Raw genomic sequence first — 15584 nt, forward strand, 5'->3', positions numbered from 1 at the left:
GGCAGCTTTAGTCGGATGTCTCCTTTTCCGACGATCTTCAAGGTTTCATCATCAGCTAGATGAACCTTCCCAAAATCACCACTGACATAGTCTCCATGATTTCTCGGCATGGGGTGGAGTGGAAAGATGCCCCTGAATCCAAGATCCATGATTCAATCGGACTGTTGACGCTTAAAATCATGGCATCACCTGTCTCCTCCGTCATGTTGGCAGATTCCTGTGCGCCGATATTTTTCTTCGGTGCTCGGCAATCTCTTTTGAAGTGGCCCTTTTTGCCGCAATATAACAGTAATCCTCCTGTTCTTGATTTGCCCTTCTAGATTTTGATCTGCCACGATTTGAATTTCTTTCTGAAGTTCTCCTCTAGACTCCGTGTGTAAGGCTGAGGAGGTTGATGCTTCACCCGATTCTCTTCGTCGAATTTCTTCACTCAATACCAGATCCCGAACATCGTCGAATTTTAATTTGCTGTTTCCCGATGAACTGCTGACTGCTGTAACAGTAGCATTCCAACTGTCTGGTAGAGATGATAAGAGAATTAAAGCTCGAACTTCATCATCGAACTCATTTCCACTGAACTCAACTGGGTTTGTGATTGTGTTGAGTTCATTTAGGTGTTGTGCCACCGATGCCCCTTCCGCCATCCGCAAATTGAATAATCGCCTCATCAAATGACTTTGTTTGAGGCCGATGGCTTCTCGTACATACTGGAGAGAGCCGCCATAAGACCCGCCGTTGTCTTTTCCTTTGCTATGTTAAAGCAACATTGCGGGATAACGTCAGTCGGATAACTCCGAGAGCTTGTCTGTCGAGAAGAGCCCAATCTTCATCCTTCATGCCCTCTGATTGCTTTCCTGAGAGAGGTTGATATAGATTTTTCTGGTACAAAAAATCTTCAATCTGCATCTTCCAAAAGCCAAAGTCCGCACCATCGAACTTTTCAATTTTACCTTCTCTTCGTCTGCAGCCATCGCTTCCACTCGAATCTGGCTTCTTTTGGATCGTTTCTGACAATTCTTGCGAACCACCCGTGTATTAGAACACCACTGTCGACAAACTCGTATCGCCGACCGAATTTCACTATTCACGAAATTCACTATTCACGTGAATAGTAATGAATAGTAACCTTGCAGAAAAATTGACAAAATTCACAACCAAAAGCTCTGATTACCAGTTGTTAGGAAAATAAAACCGAGTACATTTCCCTATAACCATATTAGTGAGAATGCAAAATAAAAGCGGAAAAATATACCCGAAAATTGATAACAGAGTTCAGCCAATTATGCTTACGTCTCCGGGCTGCTGCAGATCTTTTACTAAGAGAGAAAATTTACAGGTGTTTACAAACACTCACTACTCACAAGAAGCTCTCTAGTATATGAAGAAAGAAATGTTTTGGGATGATTTTGAAGCTAAATGGGTAAGGGTATTTATAGTAGAAATTTAGGGACTAATCTTTGAAAATACCCTAAAGTGCAATGACTAAAGTGAATTTACCCATTCATATTTTCAATAAACATCTACCAAAATTTACCAAACTTTGAAAAACATTTTTCAAAGAAACATTTACCAAACTTTGAAAAACATTTTCCAAAGTTGGTTGTCAAACTTTGAAACTTAACAAGCCTAGTAGATTCTGCACGTAAACCGGAGTCCACCAAAATCTTTGCAAGAACTTGAAGATAACTAGGAGCAAGCAGATGCAGAAACAGGCCGAGAGAAAAGCATGGTTGGATCTACCATTTTCCGCTTGCTGGAACTCTACATTTTTTGCTTTGTTTGATAAGAAAATTGGCTGTGTCTTGATGGGGACGAAAGCTGGAGAGCAAAACAAGATCAGATGCCTGATGGCCGAAGATTTGGCTCCATGTGAATCATTATCGTGTTATTAAATATTAAACTTTGGATTTGGATAACAACTCTGATCCGGATATGAATACATCGATAGTAGATCAAATATCAACGTTTATGCTATTTATGTGTGGGGATGGAGGTGGTTAGGTGCTCGTCATGTGATTCAAATGGTGTCTCGTTTATGGTGGTTTGGTGTCTCTGACTCAAAGATGACTGGCACGAAACCAATGCGATGCAGCAAGCTGCTAATGGGTCCAATGTCACATTTGTTTCGAATTGTTCATCGCATAAAGAAAATCACGAGTTTGTGTTTTATATTCATTAATATTTATTTTGTGAAATAAATTTGCTTTTTTAAATAAAGAAAAAATTGTTGTCGGTTTCGTTATTTTTATGCGCTCAGTGGTTTTACGGATTTTCAAGAGGCACACGGTTTTGTTCAAGGAAGTGGAATAAAATATTTGATGGTGTGAATTTATAGTTTAAGTTATATCCTAAATTTTTGAATATTTTTAATGGTTTAATGCAAAAATAAGTGTCAGAAATTAATTGTATCGATAATGTTTGAATGTTTAAAGAATTTTTTACTAAAAATAAGTATCTAATATTTCAAACGTTATATTTTTAAGTGTTCTGGCGTTAATTGTTATTAAAAATCTACGTTAAGTGACACATACCACATTATGATAATTTTTAAAAAATATTTAAAAAATGAAAAAAAAAATTGTATATAAAAAAATAATAACCCCCATTCCCTCCCCTCTTTCCATTCTCTCTTCCTTCTTCTCCTTTTCATAGTTGTCGGCCCAATCAGAAGTGATCGTCACTGTCACCGTCATCAACATCAGAGTCAACTTCCTGTCAAACCTTCGTTGACCTTTCCTCGTAATATGACACCATTTGTCATAGAGAAGCGTTCAAAGGTTCATTGGATATCGTCGTCGTTCTTCGACGATTCCGTCGTTCATAAGTCACACCGCCGTCGCCATTCGAACCACCGTGCAATTCCGATAAAAACCCCTACCGTTTGGCGATGACGATGATGGCCGGAGATAGTCGGCGCCCATTTGGGTTGGGAAATTGAAATTGAGAGTTAGGGATTTGGATTTTGGGATTTTGGTTGACGGTAAGGACAACAATTGATCAATGAGTAGATAACGACGGTGGGGACCGTTCGGCGATGACGATGGTGGTCAAGATGACCGACGACAGTTTAATGGTGATTAAAATGAGAGATTTTAGTTTTTTAGGGATTTTTTATATTTTAATAAAATTAAGTTTTTATAAATACTTTTTATTTTATTTATTTTTTTTAATTAAAAATAATATTTTTATTATTAAAAATAAAAATAAAAGGTATACACATAAAAATATAACTGAGAAAACCTTAGTTACCTATTTTTAGCAAAAAATTATTTTCGACACTAAAATGTTTTTCCATTCATAGTTTGGACACTGATTTTTGTATTAAGCATATTTTAATTTATAAATTTGTTCAAGCTAGTCAAATTCATGTTGGTTTTAATATTATGAGTTTGAGGTTCAAGATTTCTAAGTTGTTTTAATTGCATCACATGTCTTCAAAGTATGATCTTCATTTTAAATTGGTCTCTAAACTTTTTTAATATTCTAATTCATCCTTAAACTATGGTTATCATTATGAATTACTTCTCAAACTTTTGAATGTTTCAATTTCATTCCCAAACTATGACCTTCATTCTAAATTGGTCCCCAAATTTTTGAACATTTTAATTTCATCCCAAACTATACATATATACTAATCTTATCCCTTGTTAATAAAATTGTTAGGCCAAATTATATTAGTATATGTTTGAAAAAAATTTAGGCTAAATTATGGTTGAAACTAATTACATATTGGATGAATTTGGGGATGAAATTGGAATATTCAAAAGTTTGGGGACCAAATTAGAAAAAGTCATACTTTAGGGGTAAAACTAGAATGTTCAAAAGTTTAAAGACTGATTTAGAATGAGAGTCATAATTTAAGGATGAACCAAAATATTCAAAATCTTAAACACCAACTTAAAATTAGAGTTATAATTTGAAAACATACTATGGTAAACTATGCATTTAGTACCTAACTATCAATTTGGTCTTTTTCAGTGCCTAAACTTTCAATTTTTTTCAAAATCATACCTAACGTTTAGTTTTTGTTTCATTTTAGTACCCCCACTGTTAAAAGTTTAATGCATTTAGTATATAAACTATCAATTTTGGTCCATTTTAGTACCTAAACTTTCATTTTCCCCCCCAAAACTTAATATAAAATTTTGAACATGGGTACAAAAATGGAGCAAAAACTAAACTTTAGGTATGATTGTGAAAAAATTGAAAGTTTAAATACTAAACCAAACTAAAACTAATAGTTTAGGTACTAAACGCATAATTTACCCTTAACTTTATCCCTCGCAATCTTTCATGCGTACCTTGAGAGTGGGGGTTGTTGTTAGTCTGATAATAACTCGAATTCAACTCAGGTGAGTTAGACCCAAAAATGCGAGTTGGAGCCATTTGGGGAATCTGTTTGGGTATTTGGCCCAGTACCTTATGGGATATGCATTAAATCTTCTAATTTCAACCGGACCTGGAATCAAGGATAGACCGAATGGATGCTAAGGGGTCAAATTCTCTAAAAAAATTAAATTCCGTTATATTTAGATTATTGATTATTTAATTTCGCATCCTTACAATTTTTAATGTATTTCTTAAGTTCGTATCTCCTAATATAAATTCATTTGTCCGTTTCTACCTGAAAACAGAGTTTGACTCGGTCATCATGTTGTCACCACTCACCTCTATGGCTCTATCTCTTCCTATTGCCGTTTGTTTTCCTATTATAAGCACAACTTGTAAATTGACAAGCAACAAATCTCGTCATGATTTGGTGGAATAAATAAACAAACTTTGAAAGGGTCTATCACAAAACAACACCCATATGAGTATACAGTAGCTTAAGTTTCATCATTTGTCATCAAACTATGATAAACAAGTAAAATATATAATTATGACCCCACCAAAGTCGAGTTCTTTGCAAAAGGTCACTTTGCCAGTAATATCTGGTATTGTTTATTAGGCCATTATCAAAGCTACGAGCTGGTGCCTACCAGATATTAAGCCTCCGTAGGCACGGCGCCGTTGAATTCCCGGAGCTGAACAGCTAGAACGACAACGACATCGACCTCGGCCTAATACCGAGATAGCTGATATATATGATTTAGCTTGACATAATTGGGAGAAGCCAAACTAGATAGAATGATCATTCTTTGCTTGAAATGTATATACATTTTCATCAAAAACCATATGTTTCAGCAGATTATTCTCCATTGGAATCCATTCTTCTCGACTGTGGCTCTTCAGCTTTGCGAGCTTTATCGTATGATGGCCGGAATTGGACTAGTGGCAGCTCATATTTCATCGCTTCTAACTCCGGTAACGGCTTCCCTGTGTCTCGATCGTCTTCGGAAGGGACATCTGCGCCTGAAGTTCCCTACATGACTGCTAGGATGTTCCACTCCAAGTTTACTTACACATTCAATGTGTCCTTTTAAGTAGAAACCAGAGGACATTCATCATTTGATCCTGCATGATTAATAAGGGTCACTACTCGCTATTTCAACAAAAAAGATTGTCCTTTAGGCCAAGAAAACCGTTTTTCAAAGGCCAAATTTGTTGTGAAATTACAGCAATTGCATAGTACAGTCTAATGGTGTATTTGCAGCTTCAGCAAAGCTGATCCAAACCCAGCATCTCCACTGCAACAAACATTCCTTTTAGGCCATTAAAGCATCAGGTCAAATTTTCACCCACACACCAACCCCTCTTTTCCTTTTTCTCAATACACACTTTAGTAGTATTGTATTTACAAAGGTCAAATTTTGGTCTTGGTCCCTCTACTGTATATACTGAAATTTGAGGGTTTTAGAGATTAAATCTCAAATTTCTATACATTAGAGGGACCGGAACTTATAATTATAAAAACGATGGGGTTTGAGTTTAAGCCGAGAGCCAGAAATTAGGATGTAAAATCATGTAATCGTTCAAGTTTCAATCGGATTCTGTCGGGTCAGGTAAAATCAGATACAAGTCGTATCAGATCATTTTGATGGTTGGACTCAAATTGGATCGGGTTCGGGTCATTTTCAGGTTGATTTGACATCCGATTCAGTTCGGGTTTAGGTGGGGTTAATTCCAGTTAAGATCGATGTCAGTTCGGGTCAAAACGGGTCAGGTCCGGAACAGTTAAACACCATGTTAATTCAAATTCGGATGGACTTCAGTCGGATCTCGTTCAGATCAGGTCGAATCTTTACCGAATAAGGATTGACTTTAGATGGAGTCATTTTTTATTTTTGGATTAATTATTTTTCGCCTTTCGTTAACGTTGAATTGCAATTTATAATTGTATATGATTTAGAGTAAATTACTAAAAATAAATAATTATTGATCAATTTTGATAAAATTTTATTTTAAGGATAAAATTGAACCAATATGAAATTACAAGTAAAAATTTAAATAAATTAAACAACACGCATTGATGAGGGACAAAATAAAAAAAATTAAAATGTGAAGTTAAAATTAATATAAAAAAGTATTAAATTATACCCATTTAAAAAGTTATGGGTCCATTACAAAAATATAAATAAGTAATAAGTATGAGTCAATTTCATATGCAAATATAATTTTAAGAACTAAATTGAATAAATATGAAATTACAAATATGAAATTCAAATCAAAATAATTGTAAAATATTAAAAAAAATATGTAAAATGAACTAAACTGCATTCATTTCAAAAATTAAAAAAATAATAATTATAATATATTAATATATATATAAAAACTATATAATAATATAATATATATAAACTATATAATTTATATTTATATATTATATATAGTTTAAAAAAAATCATATTTCAAGACAAGGAGCTATATAACCTTGTTTCGAGGGCTTCGTGACGGAGAGAAGAACCATCGTGTCATGACATTGGACGGCATAAGACATTGCCCACTGCAAAGCTCCGTTGGCTTCAATGGTGGAATCAACGACTACCATGATTTTCCGGCCGAGTTAAAACTCGGGTCTATTTTCTCCATGGTAAGGATCAACTCGGGTCTATTTTTGAAATTTTTTATTTTTATATTATTTAAATATATTATTTAATTACTAAAAATCATTATAAATATTATTTTAACCGTTTAAAATATAATAAATAATTATAAATATATTATTATAAAATATATTATTTTTAGCATTTTAAAATGTAAAAAATATTTATAAATATATTATTATAATTTATAAAGTATATTATTTTATTTTTAAAATATTAATATATTTGATCGAATTGGTTTTAGTCTAAAATTGAGGCAGGTTGGAGGCTAAAAAATCTTAAAATTCTTCAATATAAGATATATTTTCATGTCGGGGTCAGGGAGACCAAAAATCGGCCAACCCTGCCCCGTGCCCATCCCTAGTTTTAGTATCTAAACTTTTGATTTTCTAAAACCGTACCTAACATTTATTTTTTATTTTATTTTATTATCCGTTAAAAACTTAATGTGAGTTTTGAAAAAAAATGAAGATTTAGGTACTAAAACGGGCCAAAACTAATAGTTTAAGTACGAAATACGTTAAGTTTTTAACGATGGGTACTAAAATGAAATAAAAAACTAAACATTAGGTATGATTTTGAAAAAATTAAAAGTTTAAGTATTAAAAGAGGTCAAAATTAATAATTTACATACTAAATGTATAGTTTACCCTAAATTATATAAAACTTCCGTCATATCAGAAGTTTTCTGAACTGTATATTCCCATTCACTAATAGTGGTTAAATATAATTTTACTGTATAACAATTTAATTTTATAGTTTTTCAAGGGTTTTATAAAATAATAGGGTAAACTACACCAATGGTTACCAGTTTTGAGTAAGTTTTTGTTTACCTGTTAAAGTTTCAAAAGTAACAAATTAGTCACTAACGTTATCGATTTGTAACAAAACGGTCAATAATATTATCGATTTGTACTAAAATGGTCACTCCACCATTGCCTCTGTTAAATTGATAACTTGCTATCGTTAATAAAAAGGTAAATATTTAGTTATACCCCTGAAATATTGCTAAAACATCAAATAGGTCATTAAACAATAATTTATATCTAATTTATCCCAAAAACTTTATGATTTCAATTTTTTTAAACACCCCACCATGTCAATTATATTCTAATCACTTTCCTTACAAAACGAAAACCACACTTAAACAAACTCTTATTTGTCTTTAAATATTCTAACCATTTTCCTTACAAACGAAAACCTCCCGAAAGTATTATTTTTTACATTAAAATTAATTGATTATATGGCTTTAAATACACATGTATTTGTCTTAATGGAAAACTCCATTTCTATGCAGTGTGATTTTCATTTTGTAAGGAAAGTGGTTCGAATATAATTGTGGTGGTGGGTGTTTAAATATATATATAAATTAGTAAGCTTTCGAGATAAATTAAATATAAAATCATTGTTTAAGGACTTATTTAATGACCATCCAGCTCAGTTGGTAGATCACAAGGTTCTTAACCTTGAGGTCGTGGGATCGAGTCTCACGGAGGGCATTTCATAATTCGGAGGTCTCCTACGAAAGCTGCTCTTAACCTGGCGTTGGGGGCAGCCTACTATCCTACCTCCCCCTTACCCCATTACATATGGGAATAAGGGTAAGCTAATAAGCTAATTTTAATGTTTTAGCAATAGTTTAGGGTAAAACTAAATATTAACCTTTTTATTAATGTTCTCGTGTTATCAAATTAACAGAGAATACGGTGGAGTGACCATTTTGTTATAAATTAATAATATTAGTGACTATTTTATTACAAATAAATATTAGTGATTAATTGTAAAATAAGTGTGAAGATTTAGAAGTTCTTAGAAACAAAACAATTTGCAAAAGGAAAGAAGAAATTGTCACAACATATCTTAAAGTATAAGAATATTGTTTTATAAGTCCTTAGAATTTACAAAAGCATAAAAAGGGGTCAGTCAAGTCATATGATTTTAATTTGGCAACAAAAGTTGTGATTATTTAGAAGAAATTAACAAATTAAAGCTAATATTACTTGCAAAAAGTAAGGTCAAATAGGTGAGTGGTCCATTCCAAATTCTTTAACTTTGTTTGATTTGACATTTGCATGAAGCAATTTACCCATTTAATGCCCTACATATGTACACCGACGTCAGATCGTATTGGAGTGAAGGATAAAAACCTCATATCTAGAGGTAATAGTGTAATTTTAATATAAATTTATGAATAATTGTTATAATATCTCACTTATCTATTTTTTAATTAGGTTTTTATTTTATATTAATCGGATCGAATTTATACTCTAAAAATTTGGGGTGAATTAGTTTCAGCCGAAAGATATATGCTTTTTGGATTGGGTCAAGTCGGATGGAGGGTATATATTTTTTGACTCGAATCAAGTTTAGGTTAAGTGTATATTTTAAACGTCGGCTCGTGTCTCGGCCCATTACATCCGATTACCTATAAATCCGGATACCCGTATTTTTAGGTCACGGATACCCAATCCATAATTGTTATTTTTTATTTTTTATTCTTTAAATTATATATTTTTTTAAAAATATATAGAAAAATTTTAAATTTTAAACTTAAAGGTCTATAATATATATAATTCACACATAAAATTTAAAAATTCAAATTAAATAATTAAAATAAAATTTATTAAAACTTAATATAAAGAAATATAAATAAATTTCAAATGTTTTGAAGTTAAAATTAATATTTTAAAAAACAATTTAGAATGTTAATCTAAAATAGTTTAAGAAATTAAGAATTTAGAAAGATATGATAGTAAAATTTAAGAAATTAAGAATTTAGAATGTTAGAGTGAATAAATTGAGAATTATGAATAGAAATTTAATATAAAATAAAAATAATATATATATATATATATATAATAAACTGGGTACCGTGTCGGCGGGTACCGAAAAGCAATATTTTGTGAACTGAGCCCGACCTGAAAACTCAAAAAAATAGCAGGTTGGGTACCCAACCCGAAAAATCAGATATTTTTACTATAAGTATCCGATATTTTTTAACTAGGTCGACAGGTCAGATCAATCGGATCGAATATTTTTGAATACCCCTAAGGTCCATCTCTGATCATATATCTTTTATACAAATTACTAATAATATTATTTTATGCATAATTTTTTAAAAAGTATATACATATAAAAAATGTGTTTTTCACGAAAAATCACCGGTGACGGTATTTACCGATCTAACACCAGTCAAATTATATTTCTCGATTAACACCCATAGCAGTAAAGCGTGCTCCATGCCCCGCCCTATATGCTAATTTGGCGCCACGTGGGGTATAGTGCACCCCCTGTACCGCGCTATACGCTGACATGGCTTACACGTGGGGTATAGCGCGGCCCTTGATCCCCGCTATATCTGTTTATCTGACACGTGAGGTATAGCGCGGTACAAGAGGCGCGCTATACCTTTAATTACCCCCAATCCTCTCTATAAATACACATCCTCTATTACTTTCATCACACCATATTCTCTCAAATTCTCTCAAATACTCTCTCTATTTAAGGTATATTTTATAATATTTTTAATATATGAACGAACCTGATTAAAAGTGCGGCAATATTATATCTGGAAAAAAATAACTGAAACAAATCTGATTAAATAAATTATATATGAACGAAAATATAACACAATAAATTTTTTACACATCAACGTAAATAATTTAAATAATTTAATTTTATATTATTACCTGTACCACAAAACTATTTTGACGTATGCTCATGCTTTTCAATTTTACAAACACAAAAATTAATTGAAAATAATTAGTATAATATTTTTTTCAAATAATTATAATAAACAATAAGTATAATAAAAAAATTATAACGAAATTTATAACGAAAAATCACACGAACTTCTAAATCAAATATAAGAAAATTATCAGAATTATTACTCGTTGACGGAATTGTTGTATTAATTTATAAGTTAGAGGAGAGAGATATGAGGAAATGTGAGAAACTTAACAGGGAGCGAAGGGTATTTATAACCATATAAGGTGCGGTACCTGCACCGCGCTATATGTAATTATTCAGATAAAGGTATAGCGCGGACCAGGGTCCGCGCTAAATATAATTCATACCCAAGTATAGCGCTGAGCAGGGCAGCGCTATACCCCTACGTGGCGTATAGCGCGGATCAGAGGCGCGCTATACCCACGTGTAAGCCATGTCACCGTATAACGCGGTACAGGGGGCGCGTTATACCTCACGTGACGCCAAATCAGCATATATCGCGGGGCAGGAAACGCGCTTTACTGCTACGGGTGTTAGATCAAAAATATAATCTGACCGATGTTAGATCATTAAATATACCGATCACCGATAATTTTTCGAAAAAAACGTCTATAAAAAAGTTTCCAATTTAATTTCTTTTGTGCAAATAAAGAAGCTTCGTGGGCGCCACAAAATGTGAATTAGAGTCCTACGCAGTTTATTTCTAGGTATAAATTCCAAACCTTTAAATCTCTCAACTTTATAATATTTTTATATTAAATCGAATCCCATCATTAATTCAATCTTTCTTTGTTTTTTGAAATTGAGTGAACTAAATCCTTGGGAGCTTGTTGTTCTAGTTTGCACATCAGCGAACACGAAGAAGACGGTTCCCTTTATCAGACCCAGAACTCCATCCATGCCCTATGGGACAAGGTATCGTGTAGAATTATAGTGTCCCTTTGAGTTAGGTTTGAGACAGATTTGTTTTTAGTTTCGAATATGAACAGACCTGCAATTTCGAGATGTTTTTGATTCTATGCACTCGTCGTTTTGCAGTTCGCCGGAGTAAACAGCGATAAACAATCCGATGCCCCGGCTTCGAGTTCTCAAGCCTCAGCCCCTCCGAATTTCAATGCTGCATCTGATGATATACAGTCTGGCAATATTGTCACATTGGCTCCAAGTGTCTTGTACTTCAAAGAAGATACCGACAAGGATCATCGACGGATTAAAACACGTGAAAATGATAGTAACGGAGACAAGTCGAGTGGACTTCGACGCAAAGGAAGATCGACGGCAGAGTCCCGGTCGAAGTTCTGGAACGAGAAACCTGAAGCTGAAGTTGCTTGTGCCTATGGATCATCAGAGGATGAGGACGTTTGTCCCACATGTCTTGATGGTAAATAAGCACCTTTTGGATTGTTGATTCCTTAATCAGTTTATATTAGATGTACATTGTCTTAATTCGACTGATTTCGATTATCGATTTATCGTCGCAGAGTACGAACGTGAAAATCCACGAATAGTTCTTCAATGTTCCCACAGCTACCACCTCGGTAGCATATACGAGTGGATGGAGAGGTCAGAAAACCGTCCAATTTGTGGAAAGGTAATGCATTTCTTACAAGCTTCTGCAATTGTTTCATAATTCTTAACATTTAACTGCTGTTTTAAGTTCTATCAACCATTACCTAACAGTTATTCATTGAATGTCGAGAATCGAATGCTAAACCGGAACTGTTAGCTCTTCATATCATATAGATGAACAATTATAGTGTCATACTTTGTCTAGCATGCTTAGTTTGATTCATTCGACCTTTTCCTAGAACATATGGCTGATTATCAACTGAATTTGCAGAAGAAGATGTTTGATGAAGCAACTTGAAATCGGATCACCGGAGACACACACACCGAAGATTAACCTGATTTTTTAATTAGTTTTAAGGGCACATTTCAACAAGTTTTTGGGGTTGTAGTTTGATAAGCAAGTATTACAGGTTAGTGCATTGCCATTCATACAATGGCATTAAACAATGTATCTTTTTTCCTGATGCAAATTGCCTTGTGATAGGCTGCAACTGATAACGACAGAAATACAAGATCCAGATATACACTTATCGTCCACATATATATATATATATATATATATATGTTAAATCAATGTAGACATAAAAGGCATGAGTCTTCTTTCTCATCCTTTGCATGGATCTATGTTCATATTAACATAAACTCGAAAGCATTGATGAAACTGTACCGATTTTCAACCAGCAAAGCATCCCAGATGGCATGAATAAATAGGTTCCAGAGTAAGATCAAGTTCATTCCTCCTCATTTCTGTTGCTTCTTCCTGGTATGTGCCGCTGCATCAACCAAATCTTTAACTGAGTTATTGCCACTTTCATTATAGACACTCGAAAATGTTTGGGATTGCCTTCTTTGGCCTACGTTTAGGGTTTTACCCGATATTCAGACAGGGCGGAGGCTGTGGCAGTAGAAAGGATGATGAGTTGAGGCCATGGTTTTGCTGCCCCCACTGTGACTGCTGCTGCTGCGCGACTGTCTCCTCCCTCTCCTTGATCTACGCATGCAAAAGAGATCGCAAACTTCAAGATTTGTTTTGCTAAAACTCTTACAATCGATTCAATAGCTAAAACTGCATGGTGTTTTGCTAGTCACCTGCTTTGCTAGCATGGTGTTTTGCTCCTGTATTGCCTTCTCCTGTCATATAGGCACCGCAAATAGAGATGACATTACGAAAACCGAAATCGATTAGCTTCGTTCACTTGTTACAACTAGAATTCTTACACCAGTAAGAATTATACAATTCGAGTTCATATAATGCTCCATATATGTTCTATGTGTCAGTGTCCGTACCTTTCTTTGAAGCTCAGAGATTGACTCATACATGAGTTGGTTCTGCAGAAAGATAGAAAGGCCACAAAATTCATCATTTAAACAAAAGAAAACATATTCTAATGGTAATGACTATAACATAGGAAAAAACATGCTTTTTTCGAACGAATAAGCTTAAGAGCAGTATCAAGCTGCTGCTCCAAATTCTGCAGCTCCTTGAGACTCAGTGAGTCCAATTCTTCTCCCATGTAATGCCTGAAGAGCAAATAAAGCCCAATGTAAGATTTGAAAGTTTCGATTTTTTTACTATGTCGCTATAAAATTCGTATTCGACACGTATTCGGATATGACACATGAACTTATGATGCTTGACACATATTCAGATATGAGCACATGAACTTGTGCAAATACCTGTGATTTCTCTGCAAGAGCTCAACCTTAGCCTTGAGCCTATTGTAGTCCATGGACCAGTTGCCCTGTCACAAACAGGTTTCAAATTCCAACACAATTTTTCAGACCAAAATTATTTTACCTAAAGGAAAAAATTGAGATTCTGTAATGAAACGACAGCTGTAACCATTAAGAAGCTAGGGGAAAAAAACGTAAACTTCAAATCGGACCCTTTTTTGCTGTCAAAATGCCATTTGCAAACACTAATACAATATAGATTAAGACGGTAATCATCATGGGAAACTGGCGAAACATTAACGGCGTGAAAAAGACGTGTTTTTGTACCTGAGGATCAGACTCAGATGCAACAAGCTGTCCCTCTGCATACGAATACCTTTCATAACGTTCAAGGATCCTCTCCATGCTGTTGCAGAAGATGATAAAAACATATCAGTCTCGCATGGACAATATATGCTTTCCAAGTAAAGCATGCATATACACAATAATCGTTTCTTTTTCTTAAAGAAATTTCCATATCGTTTTCGCGTGTATAGTTAGGTTTTTTCCTTAAATTTTCATGTATTTGAAGAATCTTTCAATGTCATATTAGAGTGAGTTAAGTTCTTAAATATATAAATTTTAGAAACCAATTCATTAGCTTCTTTTAGGGCTATATGAAGCAAGTGTCTATGAAGGAATATTGGAATTTCAAGCCCTCTTTGTGCCCTAACCCTACTACCCTCTATTTTTCTTTTTTACAAAAATCCTTATTCTTCTAAAAGAAATTTGCAAAAATCCCTAATTTAAGAACAAAAAGAAAATAAATTGCCAAATATACATGTATATGAATTTTCATATAACCATGCTGTTATGGTCTATCATGCTTCTATCTTTAGAAGAAATATATGTTTCTCACTATGATTTTTTACTTTTCAGATGCCAAAAGATGGAGTTCTGTGCATACAACAGATGCTTTGTATTTTCTCCTAATTGAGAAAGTTATAATTTGACCATCGGTATACATGTATATATCATATCTTCTTCTTCTTCTTCTTCTTCCATTGGTCAATAACTTTCTTTTAAAGGTTTCCATTCTTTTGCTACTTCAACATCCCCGAAACACTCGTAAATTCCATTACCGATATAGTTATAGTCACGTTTTCAAGGTCTCCTTTTCGCCTGAAACTCATTAACATTCCCCTTAATTTCACCTGCTAAAACTTTTGCAGGAAAGCTGCCGAAGAACTTTCAGCAGGTAAAAAAAAAGCAAGGGTGAAAATTTACCTGGAATCACTGGAGTATTCAAAGAGCTTCCCTTTGTGGGAGAAGACGATCAGAGCGACCTCAGCATCGCACAAAATGGAGATCTCATAAGCTTTCTTCAACAACCCGGCTCTCCTCTTGGAGAAAGTGACCTGCCTGTTGATCTTGTTCTCGATCCTCTTCAACTGAACCCTCCCCCTCCCCATGACCAAAAAAAACTCAGAAAACGAAGAAGATGAAGGAGGAAGAAGAAGATGGAGGAAACTGATTTTATTTTCTTCCTGTTATTGCTTGCTAGATGTGAAGTGTTTATCTGGGCAAGCATGCACACATATATAGAATTGGAAAACGAAGAGACAAATTAGAAAGAAAGGGAAGGAAAAA

The 15584-nt window shown here is 33.8% G+C and overlaps 2 protein-coding genes across 2 annotated transcripts; one reads left to right on the forward strand and one right to left on the reverse strand.

The window, feature by feature from the left end:
* The first annotated feature begins 5147 nt into the window (after nucleotides 1-5147).
* On the forward strand, nucleotides 5148-12694 carry LOC120170892 (E3 ubiquitin-protein ligase RLIM-like). Its single transcript, XM_039178728.1, has 5 exons — nucleotides 5148-5392; nucleotides 11552-11627; nucleotides 11751-12093; nucleotides 12194-12303; nucleotides 12553-12694. The coding sequence occupies exons 1-5, from the start codon at nucleotides 5148-5150 to the stop codon at nucleotides 12577-12579; spliced, it is 801 nt and encodes a 266-aa protein (XP_039034659.1). The 3' UTR covers nucleotides 12580-12694.
* A 64-nt stretch (nucleotides 12695-12758) lies between these two features.
* LOC120170897 (agamous-like MADS-box protein AP1) lies at nucleotides 12759-15584 on the reverse strand. Its single transcript, XM_039178739.1, has 8 exons — nucleotides 15222-15584; nucleotides 14283-14361; nucleotides 13959-14023; nucleotides 13703-13802; nucleotides 13569-13610; nucleotides 13371-13412; nucleotides 13154-13272; nucleotides 12759-13054 (listed from the first exon to the last, which is right to left on the reverse strand). Exons 1-8 carry the CDS (start codon nucleotides 15404-15406, stop codon nucleotides 12955-12957), a joined length of 732 nt encoding a protein of 243 aa, XP_039034670.1. The 5' UTR covers nucleotides 15407-15584; the 3' UTR covers nucleotides 12759-12954.

Source organism: Hibiscus syriacus, unplaced genomic scaffold (genome assembly GCF_006381635.1).
Source record: "Hibiscus syriacus cultivar Baekdansim isolate YM2019G1 unplaced genomic scaffold, ASM638163v2 tig00111798_pilon, whole genome shotgun sequence".
NCBI lineage: Eukaryota > Viridiplantae > Streptophyta > Magnoliopsida > Malvales > Malvaceae > Hibiscus > Hibiscus syriacus.

Excerpts from the sequence above, each read along its gene's own strand:
- LOC120170892 (XM_039178728.1), top strand. The coding sequence starts at position 5,148 with ATGTATATACATTTTCATCAAAAACCATATGTTTCAGCAGATTATTCT. Across the intron at positions 5,393-11,551 it reads GCTAGGATGTTCCACTCCAA|TTTGCACATCAGCGAACACG; the intron begins GTTTACTTACAC and ends TTGTTGTTCTAG. Across the intron at positions 12,304-12,552 it reads ACCGTCCAATTTGTGGAAAG|AAGAAGATGTTTGATGAAGC; the intron begins GTAATGCATTTC and ends CTGAATTTGCAG.
- LOC120170897 (XM_039178739.1), bottom strand. The coding sequence starts at position 15,406 with ATGGGGAGGGGGAGGGTTCAGTTGAAGAGGATCGAGAACAAGATCAAC. Across the intron at positions 13,611-13,702 it reads AGCTTATTCGTTCGAAAAAA|AACCAACTCATGTATGAGTC; the intron begins GCATGTTTTTTC and ends ATCTTTCTGCAG. Across the intron at positions 13,273-13,370 it reads ACACCATGCTAGCAAAGCAG|ATCAAGGAGAGGGAGGAGAC; the intron begins GTGACTAGCAAA and ends TTGCATGCGTAG.